Here is a 27,986-nt window from a genome sequence, read left to right as displayed (position 1 = left end):
CTCTAGCACCCTAAAGAAAAGGATGCATATAGATTTCTTTGTTCTTATTTACTGACCATGCGCGGATCCAGGGGTCCGGGGTCAGGGGGGGTCCTAGGTTGGCCATACAAATAGACCACGTGACCCCCCCTCCGGGGCCTGGGCCTTTACCACGTGACCCCCCCCCTGGGCACGAAGCTGGATCCGCGCTTGTTACTGACAGACTTGGTTGGCAGAGTATATGCCGGCACGTGAGATCGGTCGTTTATCTGGGCCAGACGACGCCCTCGATCCAGTCGAGGTAGTGCGCGAGGCGGGTGTAGACGCCGGGCACGGCGGAGCCGCAGCCGCGGCCGAACGACGTGACGCCGACCAGGCGCGTCTGCCCGTCCGGCTCCGACAGGCTCTGCAGCGGCCCGCCCGAGTCGCCCTGTCAAAAATACTTATTTGTTTTACAAGGGGGCAAAGTAGTTGTTTAACCGCACGTGCCAATATTGATACCTGAGCAAGCGAAAGATTCCAATATTGAACCGCGAGCGTAGCGAGTGGTTCAAAAAGTGGAATCTTGAGCATTGCGAGGGTATCAAGGCACGAAGGTTAAACAAACTTTGCCACCGAGTGAAACACAAAATTTTTCACCACAACAACACGAACAAAATACTGACTATAAAAGATCAAAATAAATCAAATCCATCAATTTATTCAATATTTATGATTCAAAATCATCATTTATAGGTAAAATCTAGCAGCCAGATTAAAACATAGAGTTAAAATTTGTATGAAATTACTTTGCCCCCTTGTGGATAAAATGCAATTTTGCTATCTGTTTTCGAATAGCAAAGAAAGCCTTTACCAGTTGGTGTGGTGAAAATACATTTGCCATATTTGGCTAAATATTGATTAAAAATAGTACATTGTGCAACAAGGGGAGGAAGTTGAATAGTACTAACGAGAGTAAGTTAAATCGCGACGGCTCGCCGGAATGATTTAAAGACTCGAGTTTGTAATATTCACACTCCCCGAGTTACACACAATGTTTTTCATCACACTCGCAATGTAAAATATATGTAAATAGATGTAAAAAAGTTAAGTACGATACTAGAATTTTCATAACTCCATTGGGAAAACGATTTTTCTATTACTCACGCTCCGCCTGCTTACAATAGCACATTTAGTGTGTGAGAGTGATGAAAAAAAACATTATAGGGTTGCGCCACAGTATATGACCCAGTAATAACTCTTCCAACCAACGTACGTGTCCGAGATGCCATTCGACAACTGGCGCCATTTGACGATGGATTCACACTGAACTAGTCCACACCGCTACTTTCCTACATTCACTGTTACATTTGTTTTATTGTATAAGTCTATTAACTAGAGCACGAATGAATGTATGCATTACCTATGCTCTATCATTAACCAATAACTTGGCAGCACTTAGCGGTCTTGTATACCTATAAAAATTTCAATCATTCAACGTAGGTATCTTTTGTGAAATTACCTATGTTTATCATTAACATACCTGACAAGTATTTACACTAGTCTCTTGTCACATTTCCAAGTTGTATACATACCTGACAAGTGTCTCTCAGGCCGTCCGGTTCGCCAGCGCAGACCTGCGTCTCCGAGATGCCATTCGGCAACTTGCGCCATTTGGTAGAAGTGTAGGATTCGGTACACTTATCTCTCGTCATTTCCAAGTTGTATACATACCTGACAGGTATCTCTCAGCCCGTTCGGGTCTCCAGCGCAGACTTGCGTCTCCGAGATGCCATTCGGCAACTTGCGCCATTTGGTAGAAGTGTAGGATTCGGTATACTTATCTCTTGTCACATTTCCAAGTTGTATACATACCTGACAGGTATCTCTCAGCCCGTTCGGGTCTCCAGCGCAGACTTGCGTCTCCGAGATGCCATTCGGCAACTTGCGCCATTTGGTAGAAGTGTAAGATTCGGTATACTTATCTCTTGTCACACTTTCAAGTTGTATACATACCTGACAAGTGCCTCTCAGGCCATCCGGTTCTCCAGCGCAAACCTGCGTCGCCGAGATGCCATTCGGCAACTTGCGCCATTAGGTAGAAGTGTAGGATTCACTTTACTGAGCTACGAATACTATACTATTCTCTCACATTATATTATCGATTTGTAGGTAGGTATACCTGACCGCGAAGAATGGAAATCCCTTCTGAGAGCCCTATGTCCCTGATGACTTGATGAGGGATAACAGGATAATCATCATCATCATCATACCTGACAGGTATCTCTCAGGCCGTCGGGGTCGCCAGCGCAGACCTGCGTCTCCGAGATGCCATTCGGCAACTTGCGCCATTTGGTAGAAGTGTAGGATTCGCTGCACTTTGATCGGGACACGACAGTCACGTTCGCCTTTAGCAGCGTGTTACTGCGTGCGTCCTCTGGAAAAATAATTGGGAAATTAGTGAATCTACGAGAAGTGATACGGATACATGTGGTGACGGGTTAAGAATTTCACAACCTCCTTTCACAACAAGTCGATTGTGGGATATAAGTTCCATTGTGGTGTGAACGATGGGCCGGCAAGCTCTTATAGGTGAAAAACTTAAGAAAGTCACCTGTTGTATGTGTGAGTGACGTGTTCGAATAGAGAACACATATGTAAAATTAGTAACACAAACAAAACAAACGCCTATTCGAACACGTCACTCACACATACAACAGGTGACTTTCTTAAGTTTTTCACCTATACTACAATATCACAGTTTCATTTTTCTTTCAACCCTTTAATTGCCAATTGTCACACTGAACTTGAGTAGTTTCAAGTACTCTGTCTGCCCTGTTTAGAAATACAGGTGTGTTTATGTATGTAAGTACATTATTTGTACACAACTATTAAAATTACTATCTTTTGCCCGCGGCTTCGCTCGCGTTAAAAAGAGACAAAAAATAGCCTATGTCACTCTCCAGCCGTTCAACTATCTCCACAAAAATCACGTCAATTCGTTGCTTCGTTTTGCCGTGAAAGACGGACAAACAAACAGACACACACACTTTCCCATTTATAATATTAGTATGGATACTTTCCACATTTTTTGTATTTTATTTCAGGTTGAAAATGGTGGTATTATCAGCAAGTGCTCACGTTTATGCTTTTTTTTTACAAATAAATGGGCTTACTTATGGCCACAGCCTAGCCGAGGGGAAGACGTGGCCTAAGATGGGTCGAGATCGCCCAAAAGGCCAGCTATAGATTGATGGCATATTTATTTTTATAAAGAAAGCATGGGCAAAATCAAATATATGAAAGAGGCGCGTCACTAGCACACAATCTAAGCTCTTGTAGGTAAACGCGTACCATGCTTGTATGAGTGAGATATGACAGGCCGACTGTTCGCGTTTTTGCAAACGGTAACTGTGAGATACCTAACCGAGAGGGGGTGGGCGGCACTTTCAACGGGGAGCGGGAGTGGCCATACTGTACGATAGTACTCTTTATTATACTGTGCCTATGCCACCGTTAAAAGCTCCGTCCATATAGAATTTCCACACTGCAGTAGTTAGTTATAAGTATGAATTTTCTGAGATGAATTTTTGGCTTTTGCCGTAATCTGTTAAACAAAAGCCTTTGTTTCTTATTCTTATTTCTTATTCACAGCGGCTAGCTCCTGTTTCCACAGCACGTGCTAAAGTCTCAGTGTAGTTAAAAAGCAACTATCATGATAACAATAAGGTTCAAATTTATGAAACAGTAAACTGTTTCATAAATTTGAACCTTTGTACTGTAAACAGTACGCAAGTAACTTTTTTTGAAGATGACAAAACGTGTTATCTACGAAAGGGCTTTTTATGGATTTGAACCTTATTACCATCATGATAGTTGCTTTTTAACTACACTGAGACTTTAGCACGTGCTGTGGAAACGGGAGCTAGCCGCCTTGAATAATAGAAACAAAGGCTTTTGTTTAACAGATTACGGCAAAAGCCAAAAAATCATCTCAGAAAATTCATACTATACTCACTGGTGGTGCTCGTGGTGCCCCACCCCGTGATGGTGAGCGCGGTGGTGGGGTCCGTGTCTCTGGTGTAGAGACACGCCGCGTTCAGCGTCGTGTCAAACTGCACCGCTTTGTCTAGCCTGGAACAAATATGTTGTTGAATCACGTTTAGATTATTTTAATTTGAAGAATAGAAATAAAACTATGGAAACGGATTAAATCGCGTATAATGAATTTAAAATACATCCCGCGATACGCGATCCGCGCGATAGCGCGCGTTTATACGCGATTTAATCCGTTTCCATAGTTTTATTTCATGAGTAACTATCGCCGTAACCGAAGACAATATTTTGAAGAATAGACTTCAGTGACAAAACAAAACCCACTTTTTTCCTCCAAGAAAGAATTTAAAAAAAATACTCTTAAGGGTAATTTCGAAAATAATTTCAGTGGCGATCGAACGTGTGTGGACTTCAAATTGTAACCAAAATATACAAATCCAGTAAAAATTACGATACATGGGTTAAAGATATCGCCATGACGTGCGTGTCGATTTCGGAGTTAAACTGAGAGCCTCCAAGCTTCGATAAGCATACCTCCCATAGACAACCAGGTTCATCCGTCCCAAAGGAAAATATATAAAATACTAGCTTTTGCCCGCGGTTTCGCTCGCGTTAGAAAGAGACAAAAAGTAGCTTATGTCACTCTCCATCCCTGCAACAGTCTCGACTTAGAAAATCACGTCAATTCGTCGCTTCGTTTTGCCGTGAAAGACGGACAAACAAACAGACACGCACTTTCCCATTGATAATATTAGTATGGGTGTAGGTCACACATTTCAAAATCGCCAGATCGTCGTGTTTAAGACTGCGAGTGTCAAAAGTTAGGATGCTTGTATATCGTCTGGAAAAACAATGCGTCTTTTACTTTTGCTCCCATAGGCACCACGGTGAGCTTCATTCAACTACTAAAGAACTGCATACGCTGATATATTAAACTCACTTCAATAGCGCCAGGCAGGCAAGTATGGTCGCGCGGTAAATGATAAAACATCTGGCCGTCCCTATCGCGCTTACAAATAGTGCGATAGGGACGGCCTGATATTTTATCATTTATTGCGCGATGCTTGCCTGCCTTGTCGTAGTTCTTTTCTTAAGACTGTCCTAACTGTGCGTCTCCTTGATCCACGATACCCATAGGCACCACGGACAACTTTATTTCAAGTACCTAAAATCGCCGTCAATAGAAATTGTCAACAATGTAAACATACCATTCTATAAAATATCAATATTCTCTAGCATAATATTATTATTTTAAAGGTTGAGGATCATAATGTGATATAAATTGATTAGATAACACATGGATTTAGCCAGTATCTGATGAGAACGGAAATTAGAGACATTTTGACTACAAGGTTTGTTACAAGTTCTATTGACGGCGACTTTAGGTACTGGTCCCACCGCGAGCTCGTAAGCTATGAGCTATCGGCTATAAAAAAGAACAAAAGATAATCCCTCCCGTGTAAAGAAAAGAGACACGGCGATGTTTATAGTTACTCGCCCAGCGGTGAACTATCAATGTCGCCTCGTTTTATTCGCAGGGAAATGATTATGTTTTGTTCGTTTTTAAAGCCGATAGCTCATAGCTTACTAGCTCGCGGTGGGACTAGTGCCTTACTAAAGAACTATGGCCACAGTATAATAAAGAGTACTATCGTACAGTATGGCCACTCCCGCTCCCCGCTGAAAGTGCCGCCCTCCCCCTCTCGGTTACCTCACAGTTACCGCCTGTCAAAAACGCGAACAGTCGACCTGTCATATGTCACTCATACAAGCGTAGTACGCGTTCACCTACACGAGCTGAGACTGTGTGCAAGGAACGCGCCTCTTTCATATATTTGATGGCCAGTGTCCGAGGTGTGCTATGGCTGACATATATATGGAACTTACTTCAAAAGCGCCAGATCGTCGTACTTGAGACTGCGAGTGTAGTTGGGATGTTTGTATATCGCCTCGACTCGTGCGTCGGTTTCGGAGTTAAACTGCGGGTCTCCTAGCTCCGTGACGCCCATGCGCACCACGGACGGCTCTACTCTGAAAATAAACAGACAATTAAATCATCATATTAGTCTAAGGCACTGGTCCCACCGCGAGCTATTCAAAATTTTTCACCACACCAACACGAACAAAATACTGACTATAAAACTAACTAACTAGTATGGCACTGTGATCCAAAGAGGATCTTGGCCTCCAAAACGAGAGCACGCCACTTATCCCGATCCTGCGCAGCTTCCTGCCAATTATCACATACTATAAAACATCAATTTAAATCAAATCCAGCAATTATTCATTATTTATGATTCAAAATAATAATTTGTAGGTAAATTCTACCAGCCAGCTCAGGGCATCAAGTTAAAATTGGTATGAAATTACTTTGCACTCTTGTGGATAAAATGCAATTTTGCTATCCGTTTTCGAATAACAAAATTGATCTTTACCAGTTGGTGTGGTGAAAAATACATTAAAACAAATAATAGGTACAGTCAGCATTGAATATATTGTGACAATCAAAGCGTCAAATATTTGCTATCACAAAATGACTCGTGAGTGTCGACGATAACTTGAGTGTGTGGACGCAAACTAGCAGAAAGAGCCTAATATTCCAATGTTGTACTATAATAAACCCCTTATTCATAAACGATCACTAAATTTATCAAGCCGATAAAGTTCGTTTGTCCCTTTCCGACGTATTGGTGTGATAGAGAGGGACAAACGAACTTTACCGGTTTGATAACTTTAGTGAACGTTTATGAATAAGGGGGTAAGTCTATTGGCAACGTGCGTGACAGAGTGGCACTGATTGTCATAAATACACTTCATCTTATGGGCATCACCTTACTGCTGGCTGCTAGCGGCGGCCGTTAAAACTAATTTGATACCATACAATTTTATTTAGAAAATCCTGCAAAATGACCGCATTAGGAGATTTCCTCGTAATTAGGGCATCTTAAGAGCGTTATAACATTTCGGCGTCGGGCGAAATTAGGTATTTTACCCGCCGCGCGAGCCCAATATGCCGACCCTTTCTAGCACGTCTTATCACTCGCTCGCACTACAATAATGGACAAAACAATCTTGATCCTTTCCATGGAATTTTGATAACAACCACAATCTACTATCTCGATATAAACTTTTGATTTCTAATAAACATTATTTTGTACGAAAAAAAAAAAAAAAAAAAAAAAAAAAAAAAGTATTTATTGCCACAACTAAGAGTATTGTACAACTTAATAACTTAATACTACATTTACATTTACAGGACAGAAAAAAAAAAATTAATAATAATAAACGAAAGTACATACACTTAGAAACTAGGCAATGGGTACGAGTCTCAGCATGTGCTAGTTAGACAGTTAAAGCTATCTAGCGCTGATTTTCAGACTCTAGTAATACTAGAATGTAGCGCAAAATAATATCAATTATGTTAAAATTTATTTAAAAAATTAATTATAAAAGTAGATCCCATCCCAAATATTTGCTTTTGTTATATGAAAATTACTGTAATGCTGTATTATGATTACCTCTGTAATCCATTCCTTTGGAATCAGTATAATATAGATTCCTGTAATATGGATTCCTCGGTAATCAAGTACTTAAGTAATCTGAATTCCACTTTACTTCGATTCCAGGCTTATTACTTTACTTCTATATGTCACTCAAATTGTTTTTGGTTTACATGTCATTCCAGCATTTTCACTTTCACATTTCAAGTGCATATACCACGAGTATAGGTTTTCGGGTGTGCTGATTTAAAAATTAATGACCGATTTGGAATCTGACATTGCTGACTGTCACTTTGACACAAAAGTCGTCATGGGTGTCATAAAATAGGTTTTAGGGGTGCTGATTCCAAAATTAATGACCAATGTGAAATCTGACATTGCTGACTGTCACTTTGACACAAAAGTCGTCATGGGTGTCGTCAAATAGGTTTGCGGGGGTGCTGATTCCAAAATTAATGAACGATGTGGAATCTGACATTGCTGACTGTCACTTTGACACAAAAGTCGTCATGGGTGTCGTAAAATTGGTTTTAGGGGTGCTGATTCCAAAATTAATGACCAATATGGAATCTAACATTGCCGACTGCCACTTTGACACAAAAGTCATCATGGGTGTCGTAAAATAGGTTTTAGGGGGTGCTGATTCCAAAATTAATGACCAATATGGAATCTAACATTGCCGACTGCCACTTTGACACAAAAGTCATCATGGGTGTCGTAAAATAGGTTTTAGGGAGTGCTGATTCCAAAAATAATGACCAATGTGGAATCTAACATTGCTGACTGTCACTTTGACACAAAAGTCGTCATGGGTGTCGTCAAATAGGTTTCCGGAGGTGCTGATTTGAAAATTAATGACCGATTTGGAATCTTGACATTGCTGACTGTCACTTTGACATAAAAGTCGTCATAGGTGTCGTCAAAAAGGTTTCCGGGGGTACTGATTCCAAAAGTAATAACTATTTTGGAATCTCACAGTGCTAATTGTCATTTTGACACAAAAGGAATCATGGGTGTAGTCAAATAGTTTTTAGGGGTACTGATTCCAAAATTAATGAAATGATTTAAAAAGTCATGACCGATTTGGAACCTGACATTGCACAGTACCCCTGGAAACCTATTTGACGACACCCATAACGACTTTTATGTCAAAGTGACAGTCAGCAATATCAGATTCCAAATTGATCATTAATATTGAGATCAGTACCCATGAAAACCTATTTGAAGACACCCATGATCACTTTTGTGTCAAAGTGACAGTCAACAGTGTCAGATTCCAAATTGGTCATTAGTTTTCAAACACCCTCGGATACCTATTTGACGACACCCATGACGACTTTTGTGTCAAAGTGACAGTCAGCAATGTCAGATTCCAAATTGGTCATTAATTTTGGAATCAGCACCCCCTAAAACCTATTTTACGACACCCATGACGACTTTTGTGTCAGAGTGACAGTCAGCAACGTCAGATTGAACATTGGTCATTAATTTTGGAATCAGCACCCCCTAAAACCTATTTTACGACACCCATGACGACTTTTGTGTCAAAGTGACAGTCAGCAATGTCAGATTCCACATTGGTCATTAATTTTGGAATCAGCACCCCCTAAAACCTATTTTACGACACCCATGACGACTTTTGTGTCAAAGTGACAGTCAGCAATGTCAGATTCCAAATTGGTCATTAATTTTGGAATCAGCACCCCCTAAAACCTATTTTACGACACCCATGACGACTTTTGTGTCAGAGTGACAGTCAGCAATGTCAGATTGAACATTGGTCATTAATTTTGGAATCAGCACCCCCTAAAACCTATTTTACGACACCCATGACGACTTTTGTGTCAAAGTGACAGTCAGCAATGTCAGATTCCACATTGGTCATTAATTTTGGAATCAGCACCCCCTAAAACCTATTTTACGACACCCATGACGACTTTTGTGTCAAAGTGACAGTCAGCAATGTCAGATTCCACATTGGTCATTAATTTTGGAATCAGCACCCCTAAAACCTATTTTACGACACCCATGACGACTTTTGTGTCAAAGTGACAGTCAGCAATGTCAGATTCCAAATTGGTCATTAATTTTGGAATCAGCACCCCCTAAAACCTATTTTACGACACCCATGACGACTTTTGTGTCAGAGTGACAGTCAGCAACGTCGGATTGAACATTGGTTATTAATTTTGGAATCAGCACCCCTAAAACCTATTTTACGACACCCATGACGACTTTTGTGTCAAAGTGACAGTCAGCAATGTCAGATTCCACATTGGTCATTAATTTTGGAATCAGCACCCCCTAAAACCTATTTTACGACACCCATGATGACTTTTGTGTCAAAGTGACAGTCAGCAATCTGAGGTACTACATATTTGTAATCTGAAAGTAATCAAGTCAATAATTTCAGTTATTTTGAATCGACTATGATTCCGAATTATTGGTAATAGTAATTATTGTATAGATGATTAGTGATTCCTTTACATGTAATGGTAATTTACCGTTTTACTTGATTACATTACAAGTAATCTGACACCCAGTAGTGGATTACAAAGTAAAATCAAGTAATCGTGTAATCCGGAATCGATTACGATTTCCCCATCTCTGGGTTTAGTTATATGGTTCATTGGTACTGGTGACCACCATCTGGCTCCATCATCAGACCCTGAGTACCACCTCTTGTCAAAGGTCTTGTTGAGACGAACCCAACGAGCCTAAACACGAAGTCGTTTACTTACATGGTTCACTGGTACTGGTGACCACCTTCTGGCTCCATCATCAGATCCCGAGTACCATCTTGATGTGTCTTATCATCTTGACCGTATTGTATTTTTACATATTTATCATCATAACGTTGTAATACTTTAACATTCAAACATAACAAAATATTACAAAAGCAAATATTTACGGATCTAGGATCAAATTTGTTGGTCGCTGTTTACACACACACAATGCGAGGATAGCCCGTGTATAAACAAGGCGTCCGACCCACACAACGATCAATATTCTCGACGTTTGCGATCAAAACTCGGAGAGCGAAGTGACATACGTCTCACCTCTACGAGCTCCGGCGCGGCACTGAAATCGCAGGCGTCCGTCGCCGGTCAAATAGCGACAGGAAGGCTAGTTTTCAAAAAATTGGCAAAAAATCATTATATAATATTATAACGACAAATGGATAACAGCAATTTAAGCAGATTGTACAGATTATTTATATACTAAAATAACTTCGATAACATGTAGATTTTCGGAGAAATGATCACTTGTTTTAATGTATTTTCAAGACAAAATTGAGTTCGTTTTACTTTCAATTTCTCAATTTCAAAGGATTAAATGATAAATATTGTTTAATGGGCCTTAAGTACAAGATATTTGGAACTTAAATTTACCTCATTTATGAGAGTGAGCTTATCAAATTGTAGATAATAAGAGCTCCGAATTCTGTGCTTCACGCGGTTTTTCCTAAACGAGCATCAGGAAAACAATCATTACTAATTGAAAAAGCTTTTTTTTCCATATGTTTTTTAATTAACCGACAGTTAATAAGATGTTTTAACTGAAACAAGTACTTTCACTGTCTTTTAGTATGAGTAAAGTGTACAATTTTGTCGATAAATATTGTGCATTTTACAATATATCGCCTTTTTTTGTCATAGCGCTCTTAAGTAAATGTTGTTTTCCAGCAGTGTTTGTTTACATGATTGGACAAGTATGGTTGAACTGAGTGTAGGCTCTGAGTTTGTGCTAGTAGCGCCCTCTAATCAGTTTTGCATAATATTCCTTATTATTAACTACCTGTCCGGTGTGTCCACGCAGTGCGCTGCTGTAAGTACGAAGCGGTTGGAGATGAGAGAGCCTCCACAATCGAAGCGGTAGCCGAACTGACCTTCGAACCCTAGAGCCACCTGGAATTATACATATTAAACTTAGTACTTTAGTTGTAGATGATCCTTCGACACTGTAAGCGCTGATCCCTTCCGAAGTGGGCACTGTGGGGGGTCGCGCCCTATCTATGTGGGTCGGTCTGACGCCATCAATTTGTGGACGATTGTCTGTACTGTTTTTTAATCGTTCTATTATCACAGTGATGAACAAGTTAAAGATTAGAAAGGGGCAGAGGTCTCCTTTAAGCTTTACACGAATCAGAGAGCTTAGTTCTTTAACATGTCAGTCTATGGGTAAGGGCTGATTTAGAGGCTACGAGATCTCGAATGCGAGTTTTATTACAATGCGCCATCGCCATTTGAACGGTTGGTAGAATTAGAATTAAACCCAATAGTCTAAAATCGCGGCCCGTGAGCCTTAGAACATTTGCTTTGACAACTTTTTTACTAGGAAAAACGAATTTAGTCAACAGATTTGGAGATGAGAAGTTACGAGTAGGTATCTAGGTATCTATGAAAAAGGCGGTCGGTAAAGGTAAATCACCTAAACCTTGTTTTTAATTGTGTCGCTTAACGTCAAACCTGGGGTCAAACATTCTATTGTCAGGTTGATTATCTTTCAGATCATAATATATTTTTTTATATAATCAACCTTAAAGCAGAATGAATTTACCCAAAGTTTGAAGTTAAGCGACAGAATTGCGATAGATAACCACATGATTAAACCACGAAGTGATTGATGATTATTCCATCGATTACAAGTCAGTTTTTTATATAGTACTTTTTGACGTATTATACTTTTCCTAACCCCTGTTTCACCACACCTTTTTCTCCTGTAGACGTAGAGGTCGACTATGGTGTATCAACTCAATTGTGGTGTGGGTGATGGGCTAGCATCCTGTCACATTATATCACAATGTTGTTTTAATTCAATTCCTTAATTGCCATGAGTGGCTCTGAAACTGGGTATACAGGTGTGAATTTATGTATATGTATAGTTTTCCGTTCGACAGTTACAGTTAATGTAATTTCAAAGAATTCGACGTATTCTACAGTGACTTAACGAAGATGCGGGCTAAAAATGGGTTTTTCTAGCCTGCAACACATTAAAGCATTGTAAATAATAATTAGTATAATTACCATATGCGGGAATTCCCCGAGAGAAGCTTGCTCGCCGCCTATAATGTGCAGATCCAGCGGTGGTTTACTCGACGCGATGATCTTCTGGCATTCTGTTAAAAATAACATGAGAAATCAATTTCCTACCTTTCGCACTTGTAGCTTAAATAGCCGGGTCCACAGTGGCCGCACGCCTCATGCGCGCGCGTTTGCCTCGCCCGAACAAATTTTCTCGGCAAGATGGCGGCCCTCGAAGAGGCGTGAGGCCAGTGTGGACCCGGCTATTAACCCAGATAACCCTAAATACAAAAAATTCTTACCCCCGGATTTTTCGGGATATTTTGGTATATTGTCACTTAACCACTAGGAAAAGTCAAAAAAAAGAATCTGTGTTATAACACCTGGTAGGGTTAAGTGGGTTAACTATAAATAAATATATGTATTAAAAATGTTTAATGGTCTGGGTCTTACCTTAATGTAATTTCACGAAGCTTGATAAAAGACAATTAATTGAATTAGTGAATTTCGAATAAAAACGAAGTAAACAAAATTAAAATTCTGAAAAAACCCCCGACCGCGACATAGTAGACCGATGTTCATGAAACATGGCTAAGAACATTCCCGACTATCTCAGCTTTCAGACAAAAAAAACTAAATCTTCACCCGTTCGGGAGCTACGATACCACAGACAGACACACACAGAGACAGACAGACAGACAGACAGACACATCAACTTCAACGTCAACTTTTGCGTCGGGGGTTAATGAACCAGTCACCGCAATTATTATGATGCTTAGATTATTTCTTACCTTCATCCGCTTTTCTCTTGCTGCCCCGCGTGTTCCCTACAAATTTCAACAAGAAATTAATAATTTATATTAATAACTTGTTTCAAAATAAATGCCAATAAAATACTAGTTACCATTATTATCGTCAACTCTACGGGGTGATTCCGTCGTTTCACCTGTAACATCAACTAAAATTTATGATATTAAAAGTAGTTATAGGTAAAAAACTTAAGAAAGTCACCTGTTGTATGTGTGAGTGACGTGTTTGAATAGGCGTTTGTTTTGTTTGTGTTACTAATTTTAAATATGTGTTCTCTATTCGAACACGTCACTCACGCATACAACAGGTGACTTTCTTAAGTTTTTCCCTATACTCATCGTTTCTGGTTTGATTTAGGTTCAAAATTTAACTAACTAAAGATCACTACAGTAGGTACTTCTTTAACAAGGAGTTTGGTATGTGGGTCCTGTCTGGCAATGTGAAAGAGAGATATAGATTCAATAACTTTTTTTCCAAAATAGGTAATTTTAATATTTTTCCTACTAGGTAAAAAACCGTCCCAATGTAATTTTGCCACTTTGTTACCATTTTTTAAACACTTTGTACAGCGGTTACAAAGCGGAAAATATGTAAAATAATAGAAAATTTTGGGGCCATTTTTTGTCCCTTGTGTCCCACCCATAGAAAGGGTTCGTGATTGTTAGTAGGAAAAACATAAATTTTACTACCTACCTTAGAAAAAATATTTTTGGTGATTCTTCTCGAGAAAATGCCCACCTAAGCCTGCATCATAACACCATTCCTACATCCGATATCGGACTACACGAAGACATAGTCTCAGTACTGAATAAAAGAATTTAAGAAATGGCTACAAAAATACCTAACCAACACAATGAGTACTGTATAAGAAAAGATCGGTTGGAATGGTTGGATACAACTGTTAGTTATGTTTTAACTTCTGATTAGCAGAAACGTCTGCAATCGATGTCGTTAGATCCAGAGGCCGTGAGTTCAAGTCTCACCCAAGGCAGACATTTTCCACTTTTAAATTTATTGTTAGTTATGTATTAATTAGTGCGTAAAAAAGGAAGTTCGAAACGAGTGGCGATAAATCGACACAAATTACGAATTAATTCAGTACAGATGACCCTCCGAAGTTTCGACCTGGTATATAATGAACCACTTCTCGCACTAGTGCATAAAAAACACCATCTGTACTTAAGGTGGCTCGCTTTCCATACAAAAAACATCTACCATTTATTTAGTCACCGCACACTACAACTAAATAAAAATATGCGCATACATCTACTATACATTATCCGTCGTCGCGGTAGTGAATGAAATACATTGTTTCATACAGAAATCATGGACAAATCCTTGTGAATTTTTTATTAATTTTACGTAAATGTGCGTGCCAAATTTTGTGTACAGACACAGAGCCGTCATATTTAGCGCATTTTTAGTTGACATTGTCATCAGTGACATTTGGCTCTTGACAAGTAATTATTTAAAGATATTGGTTTAGTCTCAGAAATAATGACGCATTTTGTCAACAAAGATACATATCGTGTATTTCGACACTGCTAATGTAAATCGAAATGGCGTCTCGGTCAAAACGACTGACTATGATGCAGAAGATCGTGGGTTCGAATCCGAAGTTTTTTTTAATCATTTGAACTTTTATGGATTTATTAAGTATTTTTTATTTTTTTAATGGAATATTTGACTATTACTATATTGCTTTCCTATTTTTTATTTTCATACAAAAATACAATACAATCCTTTATTATGCCTTTGTTGATAAAATAAAATATTACACGTCTGGTATAATACATTATACATAGGTCATAGTGTGGGCTTAGTATTAGTAAAGTATTGCATTTACTGAGCTGGTTGACCTATGTTATTGTTGTGTGAATGTTTTTCTTCAACAACTAAATGGTTATATACAAGAATATGGGTAGCTTTTGCACATTGTAATTTTTCCTCAGTCACCCGTTGAGCTCAGAGACCACGAACGCTGTAGTGTTCAAAACGTCGGGATGAATTGTAAATTCATTATACACGATTTAATCCGTTTTCATAGTTTTTATTTCATGAGTAACTATCGCGGTAACTGAAGACAATATTAACTAAATGGTTACAAATAATAATTATCATCAATATAATCTGGTCCAGGCAGGCAATTATGGTCGCGCGATAAATGATAAAACATCTGGCCGTCCCTATAATCGCACTTACTAATAGTGCGACAGGGACGGCCTGATATTTTATCGTCTATCGCGCGACCATGCTACCCGTGCTGTACTAGCTTTTGCCCGCGGCTTCGCTTGCGTTAGAAAGAGACAAAAGTAGCATATGTCACTCTCCATCCCTTCAACTATCTCCACTTAAAAAACATGTCAATCCGTCGCTCCGTTTGGCCGTGAAAGACGGACAAACAAACAAACACACATTATCTTTGGTGAAACAACGAATTCTTCCACTTCAGATTATAGAGTAACCAGCTTTTCCCATTTATAATAAACTAGCTTTTGACCGCGGCTTCGCTCACGTAAGAAAGAGACAAAAAGTAGCCTATGTCACTCTCCATCCCTTCAACTAAATCCCCTTAAATAATCACGTCAATTCGTCGCTCCGGTTTTGCCGTGAAAGACGGACAAACAAACAGACACACACCCTTTCCCATTTGTAATATTAGTATGGATTTGACATTATTATTTATATTTAATTAATTATATATGTATAGCCCAATTTCGTCGGGAACAGCGTGTTATGTAATGGCGTCGTTGGTGTACAGTCGTCTGTCACGCCGTGAAGGTGCGTTCGATTCCCAGGATTCTATTAACTTTTTGTATTTTTTTGGATATAAATTTCGTATTTTTTATTAACCGAGCAAGAATGGAGAGCCGAAGGTATCAATTTTATCTTAGAGAACCTATTGATATTTTTATTGTCATTTTGATTTTCTATTTATTAAGTTGAGATATAAAACACAACTTTTAATACCCTCGCTAAATATAATATTTTATCGAAATTACTCCTTAGATAAAAAAAGTCCACTTGAGTTTTTAAAGCATTACGTTACTCAGTTAACTATTGCATTTTCATTTACTAATTTAAGATTTCAAAAGCGATTTGAATACCCTTGCTCCATCGAAAATAAACAATTAGAAAAAAAAATCATTCGAATCGTAGTTTAGAAACTAAAATTTATCTATACTTTTTTGGAATTTTTAAAAATATCAGATTAGGATAATTATGTTAGAAATTCTGAGTTCGACGAACCCAAAAATTATTACCATGTAAGAGAATAGGTTTTTAATCTTTTTTGTGGAAAACGCTCAGTATCTACTGTACGAGTACATATACATTTATGTATAATAATAAAACAAAAAATAGTGTCTCATAGTGTTGTGTTCCTGCCGGTGAGTAAGGCTGCCAGAGCTCAACGAGGGTGTGGGGTGCTGACGACGGGAGGACTTACGGAACTAATTTGTTCCGTCTATTGTCCTTTGAGTCGTCGGCAACCCAAACCATCCTTTGAACTTGTACACTCCTTTTTGCTGTGTACACTCCTTTTTGCTGTGCACACGCAGCTAAGGGGAGTGTACAAGTTTCTAATGGGGCGGCAACGCGCATGCGACACTCTTTGAGTTGCAGGCGTTCATAGGTTACGGTGACCGCTTTCCATTAGGCGGACCGTATGCTTATTTGCCACCGACGTAGTATTAAAAAAAAAAAAGAGAAAAAGTCCTGGATTCGAACCCAGTACTTCCATGCAAATCATGCGATGGCACGTATTTACCGCAAGGCTATTTAAACAAGCTGTCGCCGCGTGAAATTATCGACTAGAAGGAATACAAAAACACTGTTTTTATGTGTGAGTGGTACTTAGAAATAGTGTAAAATAGTAAATTTATCTACATTAAGGGGATTAACGTTACAATGAGAAGTTGAATCTTTGTTGTAATACGTCAATTTTAATATTAAATATTCGCGAAGCATAATTGAAAGTATATAAATGCCTGTACGACTCCACAAAAAAAATAAGACTGGTAATTTGAAGATTAACGCCATCTAACGCAGCCTGAGCTTCGGGTAACCTAAGCGAGCCACCTTAAATAGTACATTACGATACAAGTGCGTAAAAAAGGAAGTTCGAAACGAGTGGCGATAAATTAAAACTCGACCGAAGGGAGTGTTTTAAATCGACACGAGTTACGAATTTCCTTTTCGCACGTGTATCGTACGACGTTTTTCAGTACAGATAGCCCTCCGAAGTTTTGACCTGTCATATAATGAACCACTTCTCGCACTAGTGCGTAAAAAAACACCATCTGTACTGAAAAAGGTATTTTCTGGTATTTTGATTAGTTAAACAATGAATTCATACCAAATTTGACGTTTGTGCTTGGACAACACATCACTTCTGTAATTCCTTCGAATCCACATCTTGCAAATGAGTGATAGTTGTTGTCTTTTATTTGTCTGAAAGTAAACATTTAATGAATATATTTATTACATTATGTTATAGTACATTACGTCAGAGGCCGGGAAAATGAGGATTTCCGGCCAAGTGGGTATATACGAGATAGGGATACGAGGCCGGGAATCCGTTTTCACGCCGAGGCATTTATAGTGCTTTTCTCAAACATACAATGAAATAAAAAAAAATGCTCTAAAGGACAATATTTTATAAAAAAAAGTTACTTTGCAGGCCTAGGCCTAAAAAATAATATGAAATCCCTTTACAGTCCTCTCGAGTTGTTGCGCCCAAAAAGCGATACTTCCCAGCCCATTTTAAGGAACGTAAAGACAATATTTCATTGCATGTTTGAGAAATAGTACATTACATCAGAGGCCGGGAAAATGAGGATTTCCGGCCAAGTGGGTATATACGGCCGAGCGAGCGTGCGAGCGAGGCCGGATAGGGATACGAGGCCGGGAATCCGTTTTCACGCCGAGGCATTTATAGTGCTTTTCTCAAACATACAATGAAATAAAAAAAATGCTCTAAAGGACAATATTTTATAAAAAAAAAGTTACTTTGCAGGCCTAGGCCTAAAAAATAATATGAAATCCCTTTACAGTCCTCTCGAGTTGTTGCGCCCAAAAAGCGATACTTCCCAGCCCATTTTAAGGAACGTAAAGACAATATTTCATTGCATGTTTGAGAAATAGTACATTACATCAGAGGCCGGGAAAATGAGGATTTCCGGCCAAGTGGGTATATACGGCCGAGCGAGCGTGCGAGCGAGGCCGGATAGGGATACGAGGCCGGGAATCCGTTTTCACGCCGAGGCATTTATAGTGCTTTTCTCAAACATACAATGAAATAAAAAAAAATGCTCTAAAGGACAATATTTTATAAAAAAAAGTTACTTTGCAGGCCTAGGCCTAAAAAATAATATGAAATCCCTTTACAGTCCTCTCGAGTTGTTGCGCCCAAAAGCGATACTTCCCAGCCCATTTTAAGGAACGTAAAGACAATATTTCATTGCATGTTTGAGAAATAGTACATTACATCAGAGGCCGGGAAAATGAGGATTTCCGGCCAAGTGGGTATATACGGCCGAGCGAGCGTGCGAGCGAGGCCGGATAGGGATACGAGGCCGGGAATCCGTTTTCACGCCGAGGCATGTATAGTGCTTTTCTCAAACATACAATGAAATAAATAAAAAATGCTCTAAAGGACAATATTTTATAAAAAAAAGTTACTTTGCAGGCCTAGGCCTAAAAAATAATATGAAATCCCTTTACAGTCCTCTCGAGTTGTTGCGCCCAAAAAGCGATACTTCCCAGCCTATTTTAAGGAACGTAAAGACAATATTTCATTGCATGTTTGAGAAAAATGATTTTATATACCTACCTATATATATATATGCTACAATCTTAGTTGTAGACTAGAGCAGTGGTGGGTAATTCTTATTCGTTGTGCGCTAAAATTTGAAGGAATTTTTAAGAGGGGCACCAAAAATGCATTTTTACTACAATGCTGGCCATATCATACGTGTTTTTTTGTTTTCCGTTAAATTCGACATGTCGTTAGGTTCGTTATCAGGAACCACCCTGTATATCACTTTTAGTTAAATTCGCAAAAAAAAAATTTTAATCGTTTTCATACATAATAAATGAATTAATTAGTGTGAGAGACCTTTTAGAATAATATTCAAGTTAAGTAAAGTATTCAATACAAATTTAGAATTTGGAAATGAATATGAATATACAAATCTACAATTTAACACAAAAAAAAAACTAAACCTAACTTAACCTAGATATTAAGTAACACATAAAGTACACAAAGCAAAACACCAATCTATTCTTAACTTACTTAACTAACTATCAGTCAAAAATCCCCCCCCGCGTCATCCCCGGCGCAAAGGTGCCCAACACGCTCGCAGCATTGCCACGCTGAATCGCGATGGACAACCTCTGCACCAGGAATTCAAGTTAGTGTCAAGTGATTGACGGCACATGTCAAAACAAATAACATTGGGAAGTGGTAAAGGCTGTTAAACACGTGTTCAGTAATTTGTATTTTTATTTTTTTAATAACTCGATAACCGTAAGAGTTAACGCTAGTTTATTAGAGAAATTAATTGTATTTGATCTAAAGAACCATCCCTTAAAATAAACGGAATTCAATAAAAACAGGGTGTATACTATAGGCTAGTTTTCTATACATAAAATAAAATATTTTATGTAGTGCACGAAATAAAGCACCACATAATTAGAAGAAAAATATGGACAGTGGTTATATTTAAACATCATTTCTATTTAATAAGTCAAAGAGAAAGATATAAAGTAAATGAATTGACCGTGACGTCACTCCTCAGTATTTCATAGTAATTCCATATTAGAAAATCGTTTTGACAGTTCTTAAAAAGAAGCTGATTTGACTAGTAGGAAAGCCAGGCTGAAGGGCCAGATAAAAATCTTTCGCGGACCGGACTTTGCCCACTTCTGGTCTTGTAGCAATTGTGGCCTTTGAAATAATAGATAATGGCAGGTGACTGTACTGATATGAGTGTTGACGACTACTTGGATAGTGTTATCTGTAATGGCTGAGTTGACCTGACCTTAAGGCCACTTTACAATTGGTGACGAGGGTGCATACTCCGTCCTCCACATCTTCACTGGGAATACATCTGTCCCCAACTAAAAGAGAAAGTTCTTTGTTGAGTTAACAATAATGTTCAAACATCTGCAATTGATACTAGAAATGGGCCGAATATTCAGTAAATATTCGGTATTCGACAAGATTTTTAATGTTCGAACATTAAAAATCTTGTCATTGACATTGTCGAATATTTACCGAATAAACAAAGTAAATAAATAGCGTAAGTCGTAATTCATCGGATAGTGACATCCTATTTCAGCCTTCTAAGAAACTACCAAAGGGAGTTAAAAATGCGTTGAAATACAAATACATATTGTAAAACAGTAAAAATAACGTAGTTTAAGAAACAAAATCCAAAATTTTCTTATGCACTAAATTCTAGGAACATTAAGAGCCTTTAGTAAGATAAATGTAGGTACCTATTACCAATCATTGAAAAGTTTTTAACTCTAAGTTAGAATTTAAAATATGTCGCAACCGAATATTCGGTTCGGTAACAGCTGAACCGAATGTTCGGCCGAATATCCGTATTCGGTTAAGTCCGTATTCGGCCCATCTCTAATTGATACCACTAACACAGTATAATAAAGAGTACTATCGTACAGTATGGCCACTCTCGCTCCCCGCTGAAAGCGCCGCCCGTTAGTTTTTCATTGCAAACCCTAATAAAATAAATGGAACAGATCCATACTAATATTATAAATGGGAAAGTGTGTGTGTCTGTTCGTTTGTCCATCTTTCACGGCAAAACGGAGCGACGAATTGTTGTGATTTTTTTAAGTGGAGATACTTCAAGGGACGGAGAGTGACATAGGCTACTTTTTGTCTCTTTCTAAGGCGAGCAAAGCCGCGGGAAAAAGCTAGTTATTTTATAAAATGTGACATCTTCTACAAAACATTTATTTTTGAATTACATACCATTAATTTTTTTAACTTCAAATAATTACCATAATCAGAATTAAACAAAAAGCTTCAAGACAAAAAATATTATTTGGTGTGATTGAATGCTGTATACAAATTAATAACATAATCTACTATATACAAAAAAATAGGTATTATAAAATCATTTGGTATTAATGAGAAATAACATTGAAAACTATTACACCACTTTAAATAGGTACTCAGAACACTCAAAAATACAGAAAACGAAAATTACTCGATATATCTTACCTTCTCCTGCAGTAATAACATGAACTAACAAAATAATGAACAGGAAACACTTCGAAAACATTTTAATTTTAATTTCTAAGTGATTCTAATAAGAATCCTTTATTGTGTCACCCAAATTCACAGCCGACGATAATGTACGCACACATCTGCAACAAAACACGGACTAAATGGAAATAATAATATGTCTCAATTTTCCTCATTCCATGTGACCTATAACGATATCAAAATACTTCGTAAACCGGTTTCAGTAAAAGACAACAGACAAGTTAACTGCAATAAAAAATACAGCCGGGTATGTTCATCATAAATACTTGTCTTATTTTGTTGTGAAGACGTCAACATTTATATTACCACACCACTAAATTCATTAATTATTTAAATAAGTTTTAAATGAAACCAGCTTTTTACCTGTTGAATCAACTTGATCCTACAAAATTTTAAAATTATTGACGTTTTTACATATTTGACACCACCGCCAGTCACTAGCAAAAGTTGAGCAAAAAGACAATCACAACCTTACCACAGACTATGATTGTTTCATTTCTTTACGAAAACGTGAAACAGCACAGAACTACCAACATCACAAAGATTCCACAGACACCAGTCTGTCACATTTAAGCCTGGTTCAAACTATGTTAGTAATTTTTGCCTAGTGTTGAGTATTTTGTTTATTTAATATCATCGAGGCTGGGGCGGGGAAATTGCAAAACTTTAATCATCATCCTCCTTGCGTTATCCCGGCAATCCTGGCATTAGCCATGGCTCATGAGCCTGGGGTCCGCTTTGACAATTACTAATCTCAAGATTTGGCGTAGGCACTAGTTTTACGAAAGCGACTGCCATCTGACTTTCCAACCCGAAGGGTAACTAGGCCTTATTGGAATTAGTCCTGTTTTTTCACGATGTTTTCCTTCACCGAAAAGCAACTGGCAAATGACATTTCGCTCATAAGTTCAGAAAAAGTCATTGGTACGAGCCGGGTTCGAACCCCCACCCCCGAACTCCGGATCGTAAGTCGCACGCTCTTACCACTAGGCCACCAGCGCTTGTTAAATTGCAAAACTTTAATGTTGTAATGAATAAGGAATATAAAAGGATGAATAACCTAACCACAAAATTAAAATTTTGAAAAAACCCCCGACCTAGTAGACCGATTTTTATGAAACATGGCTAAGAACACTCCCGATTAATTCAGCTTTCAGACAAAAAAAACTAAATCTAAATCGGTTTATCCGTTCAGGAGCTACGATGCCACAGACAGACAGACAGACAGACAGACAGACAAACAGACAAACAGACAGACAGACAGACAGGCAGACAGACAAATACACAGACAGACACGTCAAACTTATAACACCCCTTCGTTTTTGCGTCGGGAGTTAAAAAGAAGATGATGGAACGACTTGAAGACATGAAGACTCATTTTATCCAAAATGCGTGTATAAGTAAAGTGAACAGTTTAGTAACAAGTAAAATACTATTCGAATATAAAGAATATTCTAAATTATTAACACAGTCTGAACTAGCCTTCAGATTGTGCTGTTACAAATATTTTGTTTTGTTGGTATTTTTTTCTACAGTTGGTGTACTGCATTTTACTTCAAGTATTTTGCTCATTATAAGATATGAAGGTAAACTATTAGCTTTGTCGATCAGAGCTTTATCTGTTCCGTGTCCTTGTGAAACTTCATGAGTAAAAGAGATAGAGAATAGGAAAGAGTAGAATGGAAATAATAGAATTTAATGAAATGAAAATAATCTCAAGTCAGTCCGCGGCCGCACTGTCTGTCATTCGTTCTTTCGGGGTGCTTGTCTGGTTACATATTATTCAATACCCTGTAAATACCACTTTGTGTTGATAAAATGGTTTACTTAACGCGTTTCTGTGCCATTTCGGATTGAAAGTGATGTGAGCAAGAAACCATGTTAACTATCAATCAGTGATTATTGTACTGGATAACACATTGCGTTCTAACATTAATATGGTATAAACAAGTGTGCATAGTGCAGTGTCTATTGCAATGAGTTCGTCCGACGGAGCGGGCACGCGACTCGGCATGCAGGCGGCTATACCAGGTCAGATAGGTATGGGGAGCCCGGATTTCGGTATGGCCGTGAGTGTGCTGCCGCCGCAGATGGCCTTCGACATGCACGCCGTCAGCTGCGGCGATTCCTCCTCGGAGTCGCGCTCGCCGGACCTCCCACCGGCCAAGGCGAGCGATCGCGAGTCGCGCATCATAGCCGAGAAGCAGCGCCGGAGCCAATACAACTCCCAAATCCAAGTGATGACGTCCTTGTTGACGGACATCGTGCACTCGCAGCGCAAGGTGGATAAGACGAGCGTGCTGCGTCTCGCCGCCAACAAGCTGCGTAACGAGCATGTGTTCGGCGACACCATCACGTGCGGCCATGTCGAGTCTTGGTCTCCCGCCTTTCTAAAATTTTTTGATCTCCTCGGCGGCTTTATGATATCGGTCACGTGCCGTGGCCGTATTTTTAACGTCTCCCCTAACGTACAAGAGAAGCTGGGCTATTGTCATGTTGACCTCTTGGGCCAAGATATATATAATTATATACATCCTGAAGACGCAGCAATTCTACGTCAGCATATCTATCCTCCTGAACTTCAGAAGGGATGTGACAATGCATTCATAGAGCAGCGCCATAATTTTACAATTAGGATAGTAAGGGCCGGGGCTAGATCCGATCCACCCAGGTACGAGAGGTGCAGACTAGATGGTACCCTTAGACGTGCAGACAGAGCCACTGCAGTAGGGGTCCAGGATGAGCAAATTATTAGAAGGCAACGAGTCAGGCACAACCGCACATTTTCATCAAGTGGAAATGATTTTGTTTTTATTGGCATGGTACATGTTGTGACAAATAACATGCCGGCTCGCATCATGTTGCCCACAGCCTACTCAGAATACTGGACTAGGCATCTGATAGACGGCCGCATAGTGCAATGTGATCAGAGCATATCCCTGGTGGCTGGGTACTTGACAGAGGAGGTTACAGGCACATCTGCCTTCTTTTTCATGCACAAAGATGATGTGCGATGGGTAATTTGTGTCCTACGGCAGATGTATGATCAAAGTCGGGAATTTGGCGAATCCTATTACAGACTAATGTCTCGCACTGGCCAGTTCATATACATGAGAACTAGAGGTTTTTTGGAAATAGACAGGGACACAAAGAAAGTACAAAGTTTTGTATGTGTTAATAGTGTAATAGGGGATGACTATGGCCGTAGAATGATGGAAGAGATGAAACGAAAGTACTCTGTGATAGTGGATATGAGTCAGGAGCAAAATGAAAAGGTCACAGTTAGTGATGATGCACCAGTAGAACACCCCAAAAAGCTGGAGCGTATTGTAATGCATCTAGTAGAGCCTTCCGCCATTGAGGGATCTGAAGAGCTAAAGCTGGTGCCTCCTTCGAAGGAGAACATTATTTCTGCCATTAAAAATAGTGAGAAGATAGTGGAAGAGTCAGGTGTGAGGTTTGACTGTCGGAAACGAAAAATTAACTCTTTCCAAAGTGACCAAAGTGAAACTTTAAAAAGGCACAGTGGACTTATGGAATAATTTGATCTGTTTATAGACATTCACAGATGTAAGTTAACTAAGTAAAGACATTCCTCGTAGGGATGATGACCAATGTTCATATTTTCCGGCAGCAATTTGATCCTCTAGTTTTTTATTTAAGTTTAGTCTCTGACGTGACTGATCTCAGAGCAATCAAAAAATATAGATATAGTTAATTGTTTTCAAATTTCGTATTAATGTATTTTTTATAGATTTTTATTTCACTTGATATTTTTCTTTGACTGGCTAAAATTCAATATTTTAGTACCTAATTATGAAGAATTGAATATAACTGAAACTAGATGTTATTAATAAGCTTTGTATGTAATTTTATACATCAATGGGAGAGTTATGTTAAATGTAGGTATTAAGGAAATCTATGTGGCGTTCAATAATGAGTTTTTGAAATGAACATTATTTGTATATAGCAAGGTTGTTATTGCAACTGAATTGAGTGAGATTTGAGCTAGATTTCACTCAATTGTAGAAGGATGCATGTACCTATATATTGTACCTTTTGGTGTATATAATACACTCGGTAGTATCTGAATACCATAGATATTGGAACCAACTGCTAATTCTCAAGCCAATACTAAGTATAGGCAAACTAAGTAGGGAGGCAATAAGAGTTGGTTATTATTTTGTTGTTGAATGTTTTTGTTACCAAGTCCATTAGATAAAGCTGCATTGGTTTGAAGAACACCTCATTTTGAATGGGATACTAAGTCACAACTTGTCCTGAGCAAAAGAACTATGTAAATAACACCTGATGAAAAAAAACAACAAAATAAAAATCAACTGATCAAAGATATTTCTGCATTTTTGCCTTGTCATAATGGGGTTGGTAATTGTCAAACGTTTGCTTAGATGACACAATCATAGCTTGCCCGTGCCTCTTGTTCAGCTTAAAAGGCTGGACGAAAAAAAAAATGTAAAAAAAAAACAAAGGAAGGTGGCGCCATTTGTTCAATACTTGACCAACTGGCTAACTCCACTGAAATGTTATACATGTGAAAATGTAAACATATCTTTGATATCAATTTACCTACTCATATTCCATTAACAGCACATCATTTTATGGCGAAAGTTGAAGAATACCTACACTTTGCCATTGTTATGATTTATAGTACAACTACAATACATAGTACAATTCACTATCAATAGTAATGTAGGTAGGTGTGTCAGAAACGTAATGAACTAATGTTTATAAGTTTCTTGTTCAGTTGATTTTAATCTTGTAATAAAAGACTCTGCAAATATCAATTTTATTTTATTTTTGAATTTGTGCCAAATGTTATTGCATAATGACTTCTAGAAGTTATAGAATAGGTATGGGATATTATTAAATTTATAGGTAACTTGTGATGCAGGAACTTACGTTACCTTGATCTGAATGTATCTAAACCTACCTAAATTACTGCTATTATACCTTAAAACTAAATATTCATTAATTATACAACTTTTTTGTTATGATTATGAATCTGAAGCATTGATTTCTTTAATAGGTCCGCTAGTTCTTCAAAATTCTTCAAGATGTTTAAAATTAAGTCATTTATGGTGTACAGAATAAAATGTACAGTAATGAAAAATCCATAATTTTGTACAATAGGCTAGGCAATTAACAAGTGAAATTAGATACCTAACCTTGAGCTGAAATGTATGATTTTACGACTTTATACTTGACCTTGTGCAGAGGTTTAACTGAGTTTGTCATTCTGTAAGTAATTACTTAATAGTAGGGAGTAGGAACCTATCTAAAAATTTCGAACACGCAAGAATGATCAAAATTTTGAAACTGGCCAAAAATGTGTCTGCCCTGTTCATGTAGATGTAATTGGCAATCCAATATGGTCATATTTTAATTGTTCAATCATGAGTGTCATTTCGTTTATTACCTCTCGGGAGCATAAGCTTCAACTATTAGGTATACATGACACTATTGTTTGATATCATTTATAAACTAGACTAGAGGCTTAAAATCAGTTGACTACAATTTAATATTCCTAAGAAGAGATGGTCTACTATAAGACATCCTAAAGTTTTTCTAGGCTAATAGAAATGAAAGAAAAGGGTGTAAATGTAGGGCGCAAACGGTGGCCTAAGTCATTATTCCAACGAAGTGTTTATTGATGTTTAACTTCATAAAATACGATAATACATAAGTGTTTATTAATGCACGTTGCACGTAGATGTATTCACGCCGCTTAGTTCATTGATCCCATAATCGTGGTCGCGTATAGATATCAACTTTGAATACTAAAAATGTTTCAAACTGTTTTTTTTTATAGTGCTGGACCATTTTAGTAGATATTCACGAACAGGCATTTTGCGTCGCTGAGCAGTTTTTCTGTTGTTTTTTGTCGTCAGCGTGTAGTAAAACTTGTGGTCTACGATGACACAACGTTAAATTAGTGGTTTAATGGGGCCCAACTGTTTTTGGTACTGGTAGAGTAAAGCTCTAGGCTAATAGGGAAATTAAACTGGCAAGATCGCTAAAGTTGTACGTATTTATTTCTGATTGTCTTTTTTGTATTCTCATGTGGTTCAATATAGACAAACGGGTGAATTGGGCCAAATAACCATAGCTGGGCACCGTTAATCAAAAAGTTAACTTCGTTAATCGCTAATCCGTTACTAAAAAAGTTAACTTCGTTAATCGTTAAAGCGATACATTTCGACAAATTTAACGTAAGTTAAAGTTAATCGTTAATCCGTTAACACATGAAAAAAATGAACTTTTCTTTAAATATTTAGTTGCATCAGTATCCACTATAACGTATTATATTGCTGTAAAAGG

The 27,986-nt window shown here is 38.2% G+C and overlaps 2 protein-coding genes across 6 annotated transcripts; one reads left to right on the top strand and one right to left on the bottom strand.

Moving 5' to 3' along the window:
* Positions 1-83: 83 nt before the first annotated feature.
* On the bottom strand, positions 84-22,124 carry LOC125230295 (serine protease persephone-like). 5 transcript variants are annotated; one of them, XM_048135417.1, is made up of 12 exons: positions 22,011-22,124; positions 21,603-21,748; positions 20,392-20,470; positions 17,706-17,800; positions 13,443-13,496; positions 13,330-13,365; positions 12,542-12,633; positions 11,313-11,422; positions 5,902-6,045; positions 3,977-4,092; positions 2,232-2,395; positions 84-409 (listed from the first exon to the last, which is right to left on the bottom strand). In XM_048135417.1, the coding sequence occupies exons 2-12, from the start codon at positions 21,661-21,663 to the stop codon at positions 245-247; spliced, it is 1,116 nt and encodes a 371-aa protein (XP_047991374.1). In that variant the 5' UTR covers positions 21,664-21,748; positions 22,011-22,124; the 3' UTR covers positions 84-244. The 5 variants fall into 5 exon arrangements, with proteins under 5 accessions (XP_047991374.1, XP_047991373.1, XP_047991375.1 ...); XM_048135416.1 differs by lacking the exon at positions 22,011-22,124 and having other exon boundaries at positions 21,603-21,765; XM_048135418.1 differs by lacking the exon at positions 22,011-22,124 and having other exon boundaries at positions 13,443-13,484; positions 21,603-21,764.
* A 1,262-nt stretch (positions 22,125-23,386) lies between these two features.
* On the top strand, positions 23,387-26,448 carry LOC125230230 (aryl hydrocarbon receptor nuclear translocator-like protein 1). The gene has a single exon (XM_048135321.1). The coding sequence runs from the start codon at positions 23,624-23,626 to the stop codon at positions 25,187-25,189; it is 1,566 nt and encodes a 521-aa protein (XP_047991278.1). The 5' UTR covers positions 23,387-23,623; the 3' UTR covers positions 25,190-26,448.
* Positions 26,449-27,986: the final 1,538 nt, after the last annotated feature.

The sequence above is a fragment of the Leguminivora glycinivorella genome, chromosome 10 (assembly GCF_023078275.1).
Source record: "Leguminivora glycinivorella isolate SPB_JAAS2020 chromosome 10, LegGlyc_1.1, whole genome shotgun sequence".
NCBI lineage: Eukaryota > Metazoa > Arthropoda > Insecta > Lepidoptera > Tortricidae > Leguminivora > Leguminivora glycinivorella.
The sequence above is the reverse complement of the archived record's forward strand: the minus strand, read 5'-3'. Positions and strand labels throughout refer to the sequence as shown.